The 18918-nt window shown below is 39.4% G+C and overlaps 1 protein-coding gene across 1 annotated transcript in view; it reads right to left on the reverse strand.

The window, feature by feature from the left end:
• Positions 1 to 225: 225 nt before the first annotated feature.
• Grsf1 (G-rich RNA sequence binding factor 1) overlaps positions 226 to 18918 on the reverse strand; it is a 19460-nt gene continuing 767 nt past the window's right edge. Inside the window, exons 2-11 of the mRNA XM_013020082.1 lie at positions 17019 to 17046; positions 16574 to 16730; positions 14340 to 14495; positions 13461 to 13604; positions 12278 to 12413; positions 8611 to 8795; positions 7312 to 7433; positions 4558 to 4693; positions 2800 to 2875; positions 226 to 1584 (exon numbers count right to left, since the gene is read on the reverse strand). Of these exons, the coding sequence (XP_012875536.1) occupies positions 2826 to 2875; positions 4558 to 4693; positions 7312 to 7433; positions 8611 to 8795; positions 12278 to 12413; positions 13461 to 13604; positions 14340 to 14495; positions 16574 to 16730; positions 17019 to 17046 (1114 nt within the window). The 3' untranslated portion in view covers positions 226 to 1584; positions 2800 to 2825. The remainder of the gene's footprint in view (positions 1585 to 2799; positions 2876 to 4557; positions 4694 to 7311; positions 7434 to 8610; positions 8796 to 12277; positions 12414 to 13460; positions 13605 to 14339; positions 14496 to 16573; positions 16731 to 17018; positions 17047 to 18918) is intronic.

Below are 18918 nucleotides of genomic sequence, written 5' to 3' on the forward strand. Positions count from 1 at the left end.
AATGATCCCACCATAACAGATCATATAACTCTGAATATCAGTTCTCATAGCTCAGTACATTCAACCACATATGAAACATTTTCATCTAAGTAGTACAAGTGTTAAGCTGACTAAGTCATATTCTAGTAAGATTTTTTAAAAATAAAACTGATACGTATCCATTTCTTCTTATATTAATACACGAGGACTAGATGTAATAAAAAATATATTCAGTTGAGTCACACATTCCAATAATAAATACTTTTATGTAATCTTTAGCCTGAAACAAGCCTTCATTTATTCACTACTTACAGTACAGTGATTTCTTATTTTAGCTGGTAATCAAAGATGGTTTTATATTAAGAGAAGACATAATCTCTCTTCCAGGTTATCACTTCTCTGAAATCTCAGAAAATTCAAATTTTAGAACTAGAATTGCATCTTCTGGTGGCATCTGTCACCCTGAGAACAGGAACAAGGCAAGGAAAGCATACAGGACTTTGATTCTCCTACACAGGTGCACATGAAGTTAAGTTTATTAATGACTACATTTTGAAGCCAGCCATTATGTCCAATATTTAAATAACAAGCTGTTTAATATTAAAGCAGAAGGCACTGCCACAGTGTGACAGAAATACAGCTTTGTCCATAACCCTTCACATAAGTATACAGTATTATTTTTTAAGCAAGTCACCTCTACTTGTTCTAAAATATAGGATGTACTACCCACTGGAAAAGCAAATGAGGAGATTAGATTTTTTTCTTATCTAATAGAGCTGGTTTAAATTCAAGTGAAGCCATTTATGTTCTTATCAGGCTGTACTGCCTTGACATATCACTTTACACAATTCCTAGTCTAATAAAACACCCTTAAAATTCACCCCAAACCAAAAGGAGGTTACTCAGACAACTTCTGAGACTAGACTTCCTCCTTAAGTAGACAGGCACCAATGTTAAATGCCTTTAGCATAAGGCTTAGAAAGACAAAACTCTAACATAACTGCCAAGTTGCTATATATAAGCACTCAATCAATAACCCATGTTTTTTGGTTTTTTGTAACATTTTTACCCCTATTTATGCAATCAAATACAGCAAAAATGAAAACTATTTTGCCAAACCATACTTGTTTAAAGATCTGAAACCTTCTCTTATGTTGGTCTTGCTTATAATAAACCATCATTATACATGAGAAGTTTTATATTGGAGCTCTCAATTCATAGGCAAAAAAAAACCCATAAAACTTTGAAGAAGAAAAAGAAAAACTTTGAACAGATTAACTTTTGAAATGGGAGGAAAAAGACCTTCAAGTATAGTGCTGAATATATAGTCTTTACAACTGGTAGCAAATACTCAAGAAAAAAAACTTTAATTATGTAAAATAAAGACCATATTTTCTTAATCAGATCCTGGATAGTTTAAATGGAAATTTTGTGGTCTATCTCATAATTTCAAGCTATCTTTCTAAACAATCCATCATGAATTTTTCTTATAAGCAATAAATCCAAAATCTAAAAATCCTTTCTCTAGTAGTTGATACCAGTAAACTGGAACTTAATATCCCATATCCAAGGACGATGTGCAAATGAAATGCTTCTTGCTTCACTCTGAAAATAAGACAAAACAGAAACCGTTCCACATTTACCATTTAAAATTACAAATCCAAAAAATGTTTTTCTAATTTAGTTTAAGTTACTGACAAACAGTTAAAGTACAGGAAATTAGTTGGAGATTGGTATATGTAGCTGGTATGAAGAAAGACTCAGAATTGAACACAGAATATATTTTACATATGGAGTTGGACAAAATAAATATTTAGCATCATGGAATTGCAGGAACTGATATCCAAAAGTAGCCTATAACACATCTATAGGAATAGAATAACCTATTTGCACCTCAAAAAACTCATTACAGCTAAATGTCTCAAAATTTGTCGGGGCGAGGAATGTGGTCTAATGGTAGTGTTTGCCTACCATGCATGAAGCACTGGGTTCAATTCCTCAGTACCACATAAAACAGAAAAGGCCCGAAGTGGCGTTGTGGCTCAAATGGTATAGTGCTAGCCTTGAGCAAAAGAAGCTCAAGGACAGTGCCCATGTCCTGAGTTCAGGACTGGCAAAAAAAAAAAAAAAGAAATTATCACTACAAGTAAACAAATAATACAATATATTAAAATACAGGAAAGGAACTGTACCTCACCAAGGCATATTTCCAAATATGTCTAAGTTAAGCCTATAAGTCATGTACTTCTTAAGAAAATAAAATCATTTTCATAATTTCTTTGTTTGTCATGAGGTTTGTTTTTTGGTTTTTGGTTTTTTTTTTTTGGTCAGGTCGTGGGGCCTGAACTCTGGGCCTGGGTGCTGTCCCTCAGCAATTCAGCTCAAGGTTAGCGCTCTACCACTTGAGCCACAGTGCCACTTCCGGCTTTTTTCTTTTTGCTTATGTGGTGCTGAGGAATCGAACCCAGGGCCTCAGGCATGCAAGGCAAGTGCTCTACCACCGAGCCACCTTCCCAGCCCCTGTCATGAGGTTTGAACTCAGGGCCTGGAGGCTATCTGAGCTCTTTTGCTCAATGCTAGCGAGCACTTTGAGCCACAACTCCACTTCCAGTTGACTGGCAGTTAACTGGAGAGAAAAGTCTTACAGACTTTCCGGCCCAGGTTGGCTTCAAACTGTAATCCTCAGATCTCAGCCTCCTGAGTAGCTAGGATTACAGGTATGAACCACCAGCACCTGGCTTCATAACACTTAATACAAGGGCTGAAAAAGCCTAACTCAAGTGGTAGAAAATACAAGGTACTGAGTTACTGCCAATTTACCTTATTATATGAAGTCCATGGAAGTCTTATTTTCCTTTTGGACATGAATTTAGGAACAGCTCAATATATCTATGCTCTGAAAACAATAGAAAAAAATGGGTTAGTTCTGAAAAGCTGAAATGCAAAAAAAATATTGAACCTACTTTTCTTATTAGTTCAGCCAACAATCCAAATCCTTTGGCCTTTCCCTATTTAAAAGCAAGGCTGAAAGGAGATACAACAAAGTAAACAAGACTCGAGAAACAAAGGACCACCACTCATCTTGTCATATCATTACTAAATGACCCCATGTTGTTGACCACATATATGCTATATATATGAACACATCTGAGGGAAATTAGGAGGAGGACACAGAATCAGAGGGAAAACAGAAACAGGGAAAAACATACAACAGAGGGGCCCATCAGCTGCACTGGACATTGATGAAATGAACTAAGCAAGTCAAGGGCAGTGATGGGAGTAAGGGAATGAGGGGGAAAGAGGGAACAGCTGACAGCAAAAGGAAAGAAACGTTCATACCACCCAATGTGGAAGAAATAGCTGTATTGTCAAAGCTCAGAGAATTCACACACTTTATAGACCATGATAATGACAATTTGCCTCATGAAAGTTAGAATGTGTTTGTGACTTCAAGTATCACTATCTCACAATACTGTGAAATTTTGTAATCAATCACAATAAAAAAATTAAAATTTAAAAAATAAAAGCAAGGCTGAGCCAGGCACTGGTGGCTCACACCTATAATCCTAGCCATTCAGGAGGCTGACATCTGAGGATCATAGTTCAAAGCCAGCCCAGGAAGGAAAGACCATGACACTCTTATCTCCAATAAACTACTAGAAAAAAGCCCAAGTACAGCTCAAGTGGTAGAGCACTAGCCTTACGCAAAAAAGCTTAGATACAGAGCCCAGGCCCTGAGTTCAAGCCCCAGAACTGGTACAAAAAAAAAGAAAAACAAGGCTGAGTGCAATGGTACACAACTACCATTCCTGTTACCTATATGCTCAGATGTGATCATTGCTTGAGCCCCTTCCAGCCTCATCAACAAAAGGAGACTTCCATCTCAAAACTCAAGAGCCAAGTGCTGGGGGCTCACACCTAGAATCCTCTAGATTGTATATTCAATAAACTAGCAAGAAGCTGGAACTAGAGGTATAGCTCAAGTGGTAGAGCAACAGTCATGAGTGAAAAAGTAGAGCTAGAGTTCAAAGCCGTGAACTCAAACCCCAGTATTAGCAGAAAGTAAATTCAACACAATAAAAATAAAAAACTCTACCACTCTGTGGTAGAGTGCTACCCTCACATGCATGAGGCCTTGGGTTCAATTCCTCAGCACAATATAAGCAGAATCAAGCCGGAAGTGGTGCTGTGGCTCAAGTGGTAGAGCGCTAGCGTTGAGCTTAAGAGCTTAGGGACAGTGCCCAGACCCAGAGCTCAGCCCCCATGACCAACCAAAAATAAAATAGAAAACTTAGCTGGGTGCCAATGGCTCACACCTGGATTCTAGCTACTCAGGAGGCTGAGAACTAAGGATCACAGTTCAAAGCCAGCCCAGGCAGGAAAGTCTGTAAGACTCTTATCTCCAATTAACCACCTACAGTAAACCTAGAGTGGCACTGTGCTCAAATGGTAGAGTGTCCACCTCGGGCTGAAGAGCTCAGGGACATTGCTCAGGCCCAGAGTTCAAGTCCCATGACCAACAAAAATAAATAAATAAATAACATCTAAAGCAACAGGGAAAGCATGGGTAGTACTTACGAACATGGGAACGATCCTTGAGCATAGCTGCAACAGCATCCTCATGGGTATCAAAGTGCACATCCGCTTCGCCAGTGGCCTTCCCACTGGAACTGTATTCCATGGTGATTCTTACAGGCTTCAGTGGAGCAAAAAACTAAACAACAAACACAACCAAAGAACATATTAAACTAGGCCAAGACCAGCCACCAGTGGTTCATGCTATAATCCTAGCTACTACTCAGGAGTCTGAGATCTGATGACCCAGGTATGGAGCCCAGACAGGAAAATCCATGAAACAAAAAAGCCAGAAGTGGAGATGTGGCTCAAGTGGTAGAGATAGCCTTAAGCACAAAATGCTCAGTGACAGCATTCAGGCCCTGACTTCAAGCTCCATGACTGACAATAATAAGAATCCAGCAAGGAAGGATAAAGCAAGCCTGTAATTACAGCTATTCAGGAGTAGGAACCAGGAGTGAGTTGACTGTCAGCCTGGGAAAAGTTAGCAAAACCCAATCTCAAAACGTGAGAGAAAGAGAAAGAGAGAGAGAGAGAGAGAATTTAAGAAGTTTAGCTTAAGTGGAAGAGCACTTGCCTAGCATGCTCAAGATCCTATGTTCAATCCAGTTTAAAAAAAAAAAGAAAGAAACAAGTCTGGAAAAAATGGTAACTCTGAGGCTTCACTAACTGAAGGTTCTATGACTGAATCTATAGTTTATCTAGTACAGAGTCAAGGGCTTCATATTTTTCCCTTTTAAAAAAAAAATTTATGAAGCGGGCTGGGAAGGTGGCTCAGTGGTAGAGCACTTGCCTTGCATGCATGAGGCCCTGGGTTCAATTCCTCAGCACCACATAAGCAAAAAGAAAAAAGTTAGAAGTGGTGCTGTGGCTCAAAGTGGTAGAGCGCTAGCCTTGGGCTGAAGAGCTGAGGGACAGTGCCCAGGCCCAGAGTTCAGGCCCCACGACTGAATCAAAAAAAAAAAAAAAATTTTATGAAGTATCTATTACAAAATAAGATTTATGCACCCAATATTCAATAGGGTACTGTGTTGCCAAGCTGTAATACTCAACAGATAAGGTGTACTGAACACATTTCCAACCTCTGATGGGATTATCAGGGCATAATCACATAGTTCAGAAAATAAACACTGATTTACAACTTTGCTGTGATCATGTACCTAAGTGTTTTTTTGGGGTTTTTTTCAATTAATTTTATTTTTCTGGCATATATTAAGGGGTTTCATTATGCTAGTTTCATAATTTTTTTTTCCTAAGGTAAAAAATGAATGTTGATGGCCAAGGTTAGTGACAAACAGCACTCTGAAGACCAAGGTCAGAGAACAATGAATTAAAAGACAATATGGCTACACAGCAAAATTCTGCCTTAAAAAAAAAAAATCAAGCTGGGCGATGGTGGCTCACACCTGTAATCCTAGCTACTCAGGAGGCTGAGATCTGAGGATCACAGTTCAAAGCCAGTCTAGGCAATAAACCACTAGAAAACTGGAGGTGGCACTGTGGCTTAAGCAGTACAGCACTCACCTTGAGCTGAAGAGCTCAGGGACAGCACCCAGACCCAGTTCAAGCCCCATGACCAACCAAAAAAAAAAAAAAAAATCAAACCCATGTACAATGGGTTGAATCAATTTATTCTAGACTCCTTTGCTCTGGTGACTAAATCTATGCCATATTATTTTGTATCTATAAATCATCTTGTCTGGCATTGGTGGTTCATGCCTGTAATTCTAGTTACTCAGGAGACTGAGATAAGGGATTGTGGGTCAAAGCCAGCACAGGCAGTAAAGTCCCTAAGACTCTGGAAGACAATCTGTGCCTAAAAGTGGTAAAGCACTAGCCTTGAGCAAAAGAGCTCAGGGACATGCCTAGGCCTCTAGTTCAAGCCCCATGACCAACAAAACAAAAAGAAAAAAATGATCCTATCTGTTTGACTATTTTCACTTTAAAGTTAGTAAAAAGCCAACTTTAAGTGACAGTCTATGCTGCCAACACTAGATTTAAACACCCAAGTACAAGTAATCCTCCAGCCTCAACCTCCCATTTGCTGGGAGTGTAGGTGCACTCACTGTGCCTAACTATACCATACTTTTCAGGTATAGAAATGATAGAAGTCGCTACAACAAGGGGGATGCTATCTTACTGCCCAAAGACTAATGCATTTCTTCTCCTCCTTTCCCAAATGAATGCAAGTTCAATTTTAGGTTTTTATGTTGTTGTTGTTGTTGTTTTGGGGGGCAGGTTTGGATTTTGTTGTTGTTGTTATTGTTGTTTTTTTGCCAGTCCTGGGCTTGAACTCAGGGCCTGGGCACTGTTCCTGAGCTTCTTTTGCTCAACACTAGCACTCTACCACTTGAGCCACAGCACCACTTCTGGCCTTTTCTGTGTACGTGGTACTAAGGAATTGAACCCAGAGCTTCATGCATGCCAGGTAAGCACTCTACCACTGAGCCACATTCCCAGCCTTGATTTTTGTTTTTTTTGGCCAGTTCTGGGACTTGAACTGGACACTGGACACTGTCCCTGAGCTTTTGTGCCCAAGGCTAGTGCTCTACCACTTGAGCTCCAGCTCCAGCTTTTTTTGGTAGTTTTAGTGGAGATAAGAATCTCACAGACTTTCCTACTTGGGCTGGCTTTGAACTATGATCCTCACAGCTCAGCCTTCTGAGTAGCAAGGAATACAGGCATCAGCCACCAGCACCTGGCCAATTTTAGATTTTATTCAACTTTACTGACAATGGATATCTTACTGCCACACACATTTATAATGTCCTGCGCATTGGCTTGGAAAGGCAATCCTCTCATGTGGACAAAATGCATTGAAGGCGTAGTTCCAAAATCCACAGCCTCTGGAAGCTTTTCTGACATCTCTTTTGGCAATTCTGAGAGGTGGAACAAAAACTTTGTTAAAGAAATAAAAGCTTCAAATCTATGAACATAATATAATCAGATATGACCTTACGTCAAAAACCTTCAACTCTCCTTGAACCAGTACCAAATTTCAACTCCCCTGGCTTAACAAGTATTATGTGAACACCCACACACATTCAGTGCCTCACAACATTACCAAATCAAAAACTTATCTTTTTGCAACAAGAGGGAAAGTTAAATGGTCTTGAATTAAAACTATAAAGTAGGGATGGGAAGGTGGCTCAGTGGTAGAGTGCTTGCCTTGCATGCATTAGGCCCTGGGTTCCACTCCTCAGCACCACAGAAACAGAAAAGCCAGAAGTGGCGCTGTGGCTCAAGTGGTAGAGTGTTAGCCTTGAGCTGAAGAGCTCAGGGACAGTGCCCAGGCCCAGAGTTCAGGCCCCACGACCGACAAAAAAAAAAAAAACTATAAAGCAAGGGAAACTTTCTAAACTATTACTGGAACAAACAACAAAACAAAAGCCACAACTTGGATAATGGGAAATCCCCATAGTACTATTTTTAAAGGTATTTATGCAATTTCAAAGATCCTAAATGTTGATCTGGAATTAGGAAACAGAGAAAACATTAATTCAGAAACAAATCTTTAGCCAGTATTCTGGCTCTGTATTGAAATGCTTCCCTACTTATTTTCAATGGTGATTTTATTTCCTTTTTTTCCCCTACCTTTTTAATGTAGAAAAAATTTAAAAACCTAACATGTTGATGCAAATGGCTGCCTATAATCCTAGTTACTGAAGAGGCTGAAAACTGAAAATTGTAGTTCAAAGCCAGCCCAGAGAGGAAAGTTCATGAAACCCTTATCTCCAATTAACCAGCAAAAGGCCAGAAGTGAAGCTGTAGCTCAAATGATAGAACACAAGCCTTAAGCAAAAAGTTCAAGTCTAGGCCCTAAGTTCAAGCCCCAGATTCAGCACAAACAAAAAACCAAATACCTAACAGAATAGCTAAGCCCTTCTTCAAATACAATCATTCCGTGTATATTCTATACTCAAAGACATAAAATACTTCCCAATTCTTTTGTCCTGCAATCTCAGTTTCAGAAAACATGACAACACAAAAAGTTGACCACCACCAAAAATATACAAGGTATATGCCAAGGGATATTAAGAAGAGGCAAGACTTTACCTATCTCCTTCTCACTTTCAAAAGCTGTCACGGGTCGCATATCCTCATTTACTTCATGCTCTTCAAATACCATTTCTGGCTCAGTTATGTACTTAGTAGTAGGAGAAGATGCCATTTTCTTTCCCTTATGAGAGCCAACATGCGTTCGAACTTCATTCCTTCTGCTTGGAAATATCTCTATGTATCTGTCAAAGCAAAAATGACTAGGCACAATTGTTGCTAGGTAACTTTACACTGAACTCTTCAAAAATAATCAGGTATATATTGTTTTAAAATAACCAGGTATTTATATCCACAGCTTATGAAACCCAAAAATAACAGGTAGTAGGAAAATTAAAATTGGACATAGATTTAAAGACATGAAAGAGTACTCTCAACAGATCAATAAATTAATCTTTTTTGCCTTAAGGCTTTACCTCAGGTAAGTTTGCTTAACAGATTTTTTTTGCCAGTACTACGGTTTGAACTCAAGGCCTTGAGTTTACTGGGCTTGTTGCTCAGCTGGTGCTCTAAATCATGCCTCAAGCCCAGTTTTTTGCCAGTTATTTTGGAGATGGAGTCTCTTAGACTTTTCTGTCTGGACTGGCAACAAATTTCAATCCTGACAATCTCAGTCCCTTGAGTAGCTAGGATGATAGGTATGAGCTACAGGTATCCAATCTATTTTATGCATATATACTTTCAACAATATTTTTTATTGTTTTGCTTCAAAAAAAACAACTATGCTAATGTTAATTGTGGGTATAACATTCTAGTAACACAGTTGTGTTGCTTGTCCTCAAGATTTTCTGTTTCAAGTAAAGTCCTTAGAGTGCCTGTATTGGGAGGTTCTGAGAAACCTTAAGAGATGGGTCTTACCATGGGAAAGAAATATTCGTCTCCTGAAATCAGCACAGGCCAGTAATTCTCACCCTGATCTCTGAGACACTCTGCTTTCAGTTCTATACTATGCTTTTTTTTGTTTGTTTGTACCAGGGTTTAAACTCAAAAGTTTGTTCCAGCTTTTTGTTTTCTGGCACACTACCAGTTCTGCCATGCCTCCAGCTCAGCCCTTTTTTGCTGGCTACATTTCTGTAGTTGGAGTCTCATGGGTTTTTCTGCCAAACCTCAGCCCACTGAGTAGCCAGGGTTACAGACTTGGGCAATTTTTTTTTTTTTTTGGTTAGTTGTGGGGTTTGAACTCTGGGCCTGGGCACTGTCCCTGCACTCTTCACCTCAAGGCAAGCACTCTTACTGCTTGAGCACAGCACCACTTTTACTTTTCTAGTGGTTTATTGGAGATAAAAGTCTCACAGACTTTCCTGCCCAGGCTGGCTTTGAACCGAAATCCTCAGATCTCAGCCTCCTGAGTAGCCAGGATTACAGGCGTGAGCCACCATCGCCCAGTTTACCTGAGGCAATTTTGCCCAGCCCTTAGATGTGATTTTTATTCCCATGCTCGAAACCTGCATTTTGCCAAACTCTGTACCACATTGTCTGGACTTTCAAAAATAAATCTATTTCTTCATAAATAGCCTGGCCCAAGCATTTGTTACACCAAAATAAATAAATACAGATTAATATAGTTGATTACATTCTTTCGAAGATTTGCATACATTGTAAGTGTGACTCCAGTCTGGGCTACACAGTGAGACCCTGCCTCAAAAACAAAAAAAACTAAGCTTTAATTCTAACTAACTTGTCAAGATACTGTAGTGAGGTTGACCCATTGTAACAATGAGATGTACAAGACAGTATGTTGAAAACAAGCCTTACAACTTGGGAGAGATGGTAGGGGAAAAACAAAGGAGGGGGTAACAATGCTTGGTAAGAAATGTACTCATTACCTTACTGTAAGCCCTCTGTACAGTATCTTTACAATAAAATATATATTTAAAATTAAAAAAAAAAAAGATACTGTAGTGGCAGTGGGACTATTTATCAAACCCAAGCTTCTTTTTCTCATTACTAGTTTTCCAAAGGAGATTAAGTGTGAGCTGTAAAAATCATCCATATTGGGCTGGGAAGGTGGCTCAGTGGTAGAGTGCTTGCCTTGCATGCATGAGGCCCTGGGTTCCATTCCTCAGCACCACATAAGCAGAAAAAAAGCCAGAAGTGGCACTGTGGCTCAAGTGGTAGAGTGCTAGCTGAAGAGCTGAGGGACAGCACTCAGGCCCAGAGTTCAAGCCCCATGACTGGCAAAAAAAAAAAAAAAAAATCAGCCATATTTACAAACCTTTTAAGATCAAAGCTCCATACAGAGTACTTTGCCTACCATGCAAGGCTCAAAATCAATCTCCCAAACCCCAAAGGGAAGAGGGGGAATAAATGCTAAGGAACACTACTTCTTTAAAAACATGTTTGAGTACAGGGGAGTGGTGGTACCTATAATCCTGGCACTAGGGAGGCAAAGGCAGAAATATTACAAATTGGAGGCCAGCCTGCACTGCAATCCTGTAAGCAGATGCTGCTGAAATACATTGGTTTTGGAATGGTTTGCTTGTTTTTGTTGTTTTTAATTCCAAAGGAACTGAGTAAAAAAGATTGAAAGTGACAAAAACTATAATTTAAAATAGAACCACTTTTTCTCTTATCTCCCAAATTGAGATCAAGACATGAATCACCTACATCATAATGTGCATTGTAATTCGAACAGGAGACACAGTGTAAGACAACTGACCCAATTCTTCCAAAGCCAACTGCATTTAAGAAGAGAGAAAACAAGAAAACAAAGGAGAAATGCTCTAGTTTAATAGGATTAGCGACATATCAAATGGAAAATGTGGTTTGTCTAGATTCTCATTCAACAAACCAACTACTAAACAGCCATTTTTGGTATACTTAAGAAAATGTGGCTATAAGTTTACTAGATAATAAAAATATTGTTAACTTTAGTAGATGTGATAACATTTTGACTATGTAAGATAATGTATTCTTTTAGATACATACAGAGCCAGGGATCAGTGGCTAACTTATAATCCTAGCTATTCAAGAGGCTGAGATATAAGGATGGAGGTTTGAAGCCAGCCCAGGCAGACAAATCTAAGAGATCCTTTTATTTTTTTGGTAGGTCGTGGGGCTTGAACTCTAGTCTTGAGCGCTGTCCCTGCACTTTTCAGCTCAAGGCGAGCACTCTACCACTTGAGCCACAGCGCCACTTCCGGATTTCGAGTGGTTAATTGGAGATAAGAGTCTCACAGACTTTCCTGCCCCAGCTGTCTTTGAACTGTGATCCTCAAATTTCAGCCTCCTGAGTAGCTAGGATTACAGGCGTAAGCCAGCTGTGCCCAGCTTCTAAGAGATTCTTATCTCCAATTAACCAGCAAAAAGTCAGAAAGGAAGGTATGGCTCAAGTGGTAGAACACTAGTCTGAGTGGAAAAAGCCAAGAGGTCTAAAACCTCGAGTTCGAGCCCTAGTACTAACAACAAAAATACATACAAAATTGGGAAATAGCACAAGTGGTAGAGCACCTGCCTAGCCATGCAAAGATCCAAGTACTGCTCCCTCTTAAAAGGCACATACAGAAAAAAAAAAAAGAAATATAAAATGTTAATTTATTAATCTAAGTGTTGGGCATTTAGGGGCTCAGTATACATTTTCTCTACTTTCCTATGTTTGGATAATTTTCCAGTCTTATTACAATGCATACATCAAGATGACCTGATCACTAGTATATGCTTCACTCACCGGTTACCAATTTCTTCCCTGTGTTTCAAAAGAGCTTGGCTGGCCATTTCTGGTTCTTCAAACTGTACATAGGCTTCCCCTGTTTTCCTTCTCCCTCTATAGTCCATTACAAAAGTAATGTCTACTATATTCAGTCCTAGGATGAAAAACATTATTACAAATTTGTGCTGCTCATAGGAGGTTTGAAACTAACACATTCACTCATGTACTAATAAAATTTGTATGCTGTTTGGCCAATTCCAAAGCCAGACCCATGCTTAAAAGAGGAGACAGCTTTTATGCAGCCAAAAATTAGCAACACTTTCTACTTGGGATTTCCAGGATGTTTAGAATCCACACAACTCTTTCTCTCGAGGTTTTACTTTGCTCAGGGTATTTTGTTTTGTTTTATTACCCATTATAATACTGTTTCAGGGACAACAGGCATTTAGACTAACATTACTACTATTAGTGCATATTTGGCTAGGCACCCATGACATATAGTATAGTCCTAGCTACTCAAGAGGCCAAGACCTAGAGAATCTCAATGAAAGACAGCCCAAGCAGAAATGTCTGTAATACTCTATCTCCAAACCAACAAAAAGCAAGGCCAGAGGTATGGCTCAAGTCATAGAAAACCAGCATAAGCAAGAAAAGCAGAGCAATAGCTGGAAGCCCTGAGTTCAAGCCCCAGTACCAGTACAAAAGGAAAAAAAAAAGGTGTTTATTTCACAGCTAGCAATTGAGTAATACTGTGGAGGGTGGGGGAAGACTTGAACTCAGAGACTGGATGCTGTCACTGAGCAAGCTTTTTTGTTTTGCTCAAGGCTAATGCTCTATCACTTGAGCCATATCTCGACGTCCAGTTTTTGGTGGTTAATTGGAGATAAGTCTCACAGACTTTCCTGACCAGGGTGGCTTTGAACCATGATCCCCAGATTTCAGCCTCCTGAGTTGCTAGGATTAAGACAGGTGTGAGCCACTGGCACCCGGCCTAATATTTTTAAATCATACACACTGTCCTAGAAAAATATGGCCACTATTTTAAAAAGCTGTATTTTTCAGCAGTTAAACCCTTATGAGTTATTTTGAATCGGACATCCCAAGGTTTACTTGAAAGACCAAAACATTTCTAAGGTATAAAAGGAAAAGATAATAAACTGGGAGATGGATATTAGACCCTAAATATCAAATAACAAAGCACCTGCAAAGAAGTCTACAATGTCTTTTTCATTGCAACTGTAAGGAAGTCCTCTCAAGCGAACCACGCCATCATTTACTGCAGGTGATGATTTGACCTGCAGGCTCTTCATTAAGGCATCTACATCTTCATTATTTATCTCATAGACTACAAAGGAAAGCACATAACAGGTGTAAAATTTACATTACAAAAGAAGAAAGAATTTTAAAGATTCAAATATATTATACCAAGGGTAGTATTATCCAAGAATTTGAACACTAGTAGCTCTAATCTATATACTCTTCTCTCAAGAAAATACCAAATAACACTTATTTAATAAGTATGAGTATCAGATACAACCCATTTAATCCTCACAACTTTTTTTTTTTGCTATGGTGCTGAGGAATCGAACCTAGGGCCTCAGGCTTGCAAGGCAAGCGCTCTACCGCTGAGCCACCTTCCCAGCCCTAATCCTCACAACTTTTAAGATAAACTTAGTCATTACCATTTATAGGTAAGAAACAGGTCAGGCACATGTGGTTCATAGCTATGATCCTAGTTACACAGGAGGCTAAGATTTGAAGACAGGGATTCAGAGCCAGCCCAGGCAGAAAAATCAGTGAGACCTTTATTTCCAATTAACTAGCAAACAAAAACAAAGAGGAGCTCTGGCTCAAGTGGTAAATTGCCAACCTTGAATACGCCAATCAAGGTCTCAAAGCCCTGAGTTCAAACCCCGGTACCAGCATTAAAAATAAAAATAAAACATTATCTCTGTGTCTCATCTGTCACAAATCATACAATGTTATTACAACTACCTTACTATTGTTAAAAATCAAATAAAAACTGCCTTGATATAAAATCTAATGTAACATCTCAAAAAGCCAGACTAATTTTACATACCTTCCACATACCGCTGGCCCATGTACATCCGGTGCTTTTCTAAGGCTTTCTGCACATCCTGCTCTGACTCCATTTCAATTAAGGCATCTCCCCTTCGCTTCCCATCTCTGTTTAAGAGGAAATGTATTCCATTCTCACTATTTCGGATTCTGCAGTCTAAAGGCATATGAATAAAGTCAATCAAAAACAAATCAAACTCATAGCTCAATTATGCAAGTCACTAGGCTACAATTTTCCAACAACGCAGGAACTAAAATGTTTATCACACATGAGTGAAAGGAGACTGAACAATGGGAAGCAGTGGGAGATAAAAAGATAATCAATGTACATTGTATGTGTACATATATGTATGAAAACACCATAACAAAACCTGCTAATAACTTTAAAAAGTGGGGGGACAAAGGCAGGGAGTTAAGAATAATATAGATAGCTGAGTCTGATTCAGAATACATTATCAAAACATGTGTAAATATCACAATGCCTTTGTATAATTACTTTACACTAATAAAAAAATTGTCTATCATTCTTTTTACACAAATTCCTAGTTACTGAAGTCATCCAAACACTAATGAGGTGATCGTATCTAAAATATTCCTAGTATAATACACAAGCAAACTTCAGGACAGATGCTTATGCCAACCATTAAACCGCAAGTCAAACTAGGCTCAATACAAAATGAATTTGTCCAACCCAATGTTCCAACATCAGTTTCAAATCCCTTAAGGAAATGAAGTATGGTTGAATTTATTCCTAAATTTAAAATCATATTCTTAAAATAGCTCCTATACAAAAAACTTTGCTGATGGGTGAGGTAGCTCAGCCTGTAATCCTAGCTATTCAGGAGGCAAGAGATTAGAGGATTAAGGTTAAATACTAGCCTGGAGTACTATAAAAGTTCAAGAATTTCTATCAGGACTGGGAAGGTGGCCAGTGGTAGAGCGCTTGCCTTGCATGCCTGAGGCCCTGGGTTCGATTCCTCAACACCACATAAGAAAAAAGAAAAAAGCCGGAAGTGGCGCTGTGGCTCAAGTGGTACAGCGCTAGCCTTGAGCTGAAGAGCTGAGGAACAGTGCCCAGGCCGAGTTCAGCCCCAAGACCAGACCCCCCACCCCCCGCAAAAAAAGAATTTCTATCAAATCAAATGCTGGGCACAGTGGTACATGCTTTGTTATCCCATCTTTGGGGGAAGCACAAATAGGAGGATTGAAGCCTAAGGACACTAAGGACACTTAGGCTTCAATTGAGATCCTACCTCAAAACTAGCCAACACAAAATGGAGGAGGCATGGCTCAATTGGTAGAGCACCTGTCTAGCAAGATGGAGACCGTGAATTCAATCCCCAGTACTACCAAAAAAAGTTTGCTGCAATAATTTAATTTTTCTCTCTTTTCATTACGTGACATGTCTATACTGTGTATTTCTTATAATGCAAGTCAAAGATATAAACTGTAAATGGCTTTACACAATGCTTAACTCACACTGTGAGTTAATATACACATATACTGTGTATATTTAAGGCACCCACTCAGTTGTATCCTTTAAAAACCTTTAAAGAGGAAAATTTAAATATCATAGACAAAAGCCAGGTTCTGGCTGCTCATGCCTATAAATCCTAGCTACTCAGGATGATGTGATCTGAGGACTGAGGTCCGAAATCAGCCTAGGTAGGAAAGTCCTTGACACCAAAAGGCTAGAAAGTTGAGTTCTGGCTCAAGTAGTACAGCATTAGCCTTGAACAGAAAAAAGGTCAGAGACAGTACCCCGGCCCTGAGTTCAAGCCTCACAGCCAGCACCAAAAAAGAAAAAAAAGAGAACAGAAGGAGAAAAAAAAAACCCACATCACAAATACAAAAACGAAAAGATTAACCACAATATTATTTTATTTGTGCAAGTAATCTTTCATTCTAAATGTGTAGATTACATAGACACTACTCTTAATTCCTTATTTCCACTAATAGTAAGTTTGAATTTTTGTTATGCATGCATTAAAACTTCAGAGAAAACTGACTTCATATCCTGCATTTAACATTAATTTTGTTATATTCAATCTTTAAATCTATATGCCACCAATGGTGTACATGTCACATGTATGTACAGGTCACATGGTATGAATATATAACTAACCAAAATGAGATAATTCTAACCATCAAAAATGGTACCTCCTGAATTTCAGTTTCACAGAACTACCTTTCACTCATATGAAATTATATATTTAAAACACACATAATATATACCTGAGAAAAAGTTAAGTACATCTTCCACAGTGCATGACCAAGGCAATCCTTGAGCTCGAATGAGATAAACATCATCCACTTCCTCCCCTAACTTAGATGAGCTCAATTCGTACTCAGGCAGTGGTGGAAGGTCTTCCAGATAGGTAGTTTTGGATTCCTTTCAAGAAAAAAAGCAATGTGAAAATACTTTTTGACCATCTACTCAGAAAATGTTTATTTCTACAAATAAATGCTCTAGATGTTCTATTATTTCAGAATTGAAAAAAAAACTTCATAGCTAACATGTCATATTTTGGCATAAATTGAATATACTAACGCAAGTAAGCATAATGTAGCAGTTTGGCAGACATAAATTTTACTGAGCTTATTTTTAAATTCATCAACTCCAAATTTTACCTAATAATGACTTTTTTGTTTATTACAGGGCCCTGCTCCATAGCCCAACCATCCTCCTCGCCTCAGCTTCAATAATCCTGGAAATAAGTATTTTCATTAAGGCAATACAAGAAGGGTCCTTACAATTTTAGAAACGAGTGCATGCTACCCAAATTGCACTACCATACTAAATCCCCATCCCAAAGAGCTTAGTCTCTTCAATGAGTATGCAAGCCAATATAGCAAGGGCTATAATTAAGATACCCAAAATACTATAGGAATCTAAAACAGAACACTAACAGAAAAAGAATCAATACATGACATGAGATGAGCTCTGAAGGAAAATAAAGCCATTCCAGAAGTAAGGGGAGGGCTGGGAATATGGCTCAGTGGTAGCATGTTAGCCTTGAGCAAAAGAAGTTCAGGAACAGTGCCCAAGCCCTGCATTCAAGCCCAGGACTGGCAAAAAAATAAATTAAAAAAAAAAAAAGAAGGGCTGGGAAGTTGGCCCAGTGGTAGAGCGCTTGCCTTGCATGCCTGAGGCCCTGGGTTCGATTCCTCAGCACCACATAAGCAAAAAGAAAAACTCCAGAAGTGGCGCTGTGGCTCAAGTAGTAGAGCGCTAGCCTTGAGCTGAAGAGCTGAGGGACAGCACTCAGGCCCAGAGTTCAGGCCCCACGACTGGATCAAAAAAAAAAAAAAAAAAAGAAGTGAGGGGAAAAGGCAGTATGAACAAAGACATAGTTTAAAAACGGTAATTAATCCTACTTTTCTTCAAAATAAAAACAAGAGCCAAAGATGATGACTGGCAAAAGGAACTTGGTACCACATAGCAGGAAGGTCTTAAGTGTGGGATTCAATATGTGTCCTTAACTTGGTAGGCAAAAGGAAGTTAATAAAATGCACTAATGAGTGGGAAAATCAACAAGGCATCAGGAGGCCTTGGAAAGATCAATCTGTCAGACTAACTAAACGAGGGAAACATAAAAAGTCAATGGCTTCAGTGTGAGGTTAACAGGAGCCTGAGATGTACCTAGAGTACTCTATTTTATGACTAAGCCAAAATGGTAATGCAGTAAGTAGTAAGAGTCCAACAAGCACTACATCCATATCCTGAGAAAACAAGACTCTAGTACTTAAAATATACAGGACTAAGGATAGACTATCTGTGCTCTATTCATGTGTTCATATAGAACTGTCTCATTTTAAGGACTCAAGGATGAATGCAAGCACAATGTCTAACACTTCCTGGATAACTGAATAGGTCTTGTGAATTTGGGGGGGGGGAGGGGAACCAGTCGTTCGTTTTAAAGCAACTTTCCTCATTTTCCCAGACTCTGTAAGCATCACAAGCTTTTGACAGAGAAGGACAGCAGAGAGGTATTGGGCCAGGATTCAAATCAATTAGCTCAGCTACTGGCAAGACAGAAACCCTGCTGATTAACCTTCCCGTTTCCACAAATTCAAGGAGAAGCACAAATTGAATAAAATAAATAAACACGACCCATCAGGGGAAGTGAGGCATGGAAAAGTGAGCAGACACTTCCCAGGTGCCACGTAACAAGCACAGAGGATGCATCCCATGCAAGGCACAAAACATTTACAATCTGAGCTCTTAACAAGTCTTTAAAATATATATAGATAGATAGATAGATAGATAGATAGATAGATAGATAGATAGATAGATAGATAGATATGGAAAGTAACAGAAAATCACAGAGTGACAACTGACCCCCAAATCGCTGCCCCACACCCCGAACTCCCCCACGCCACACACCTCCTCCCCCAACATCCAATAGCCGCCCCAACTAATCTCACAACCGGCGGCGACCCGGTCCTGAAGTAGCTTCCGTCAAAGGCAGTGGAGGTGCAAAGGTGACCTTCAGTCATCTGGGGTAACCCGCCTTTCCCGAGGACCCGAGACCCGGCGCGCGGGGGCGAGCCCGCGCCGCCGCGTGCGTGACCCGGGC

This window comes from Dipodomys ordii, unplaced genomic scaffold (assembly GCF_000151885.1).
Source record: "Dipodomys ordii isolate 6190 unplaced genomic scaffold, Dord_2.0 Scaffold49, whole genome shotgun sequence".
Lineage (NCBI taxonomy): Eukaryota > Metazoa > Chordata > Mammalia > Rodentia > Heteromyidae > Dipodomys > Dipodomys ordii.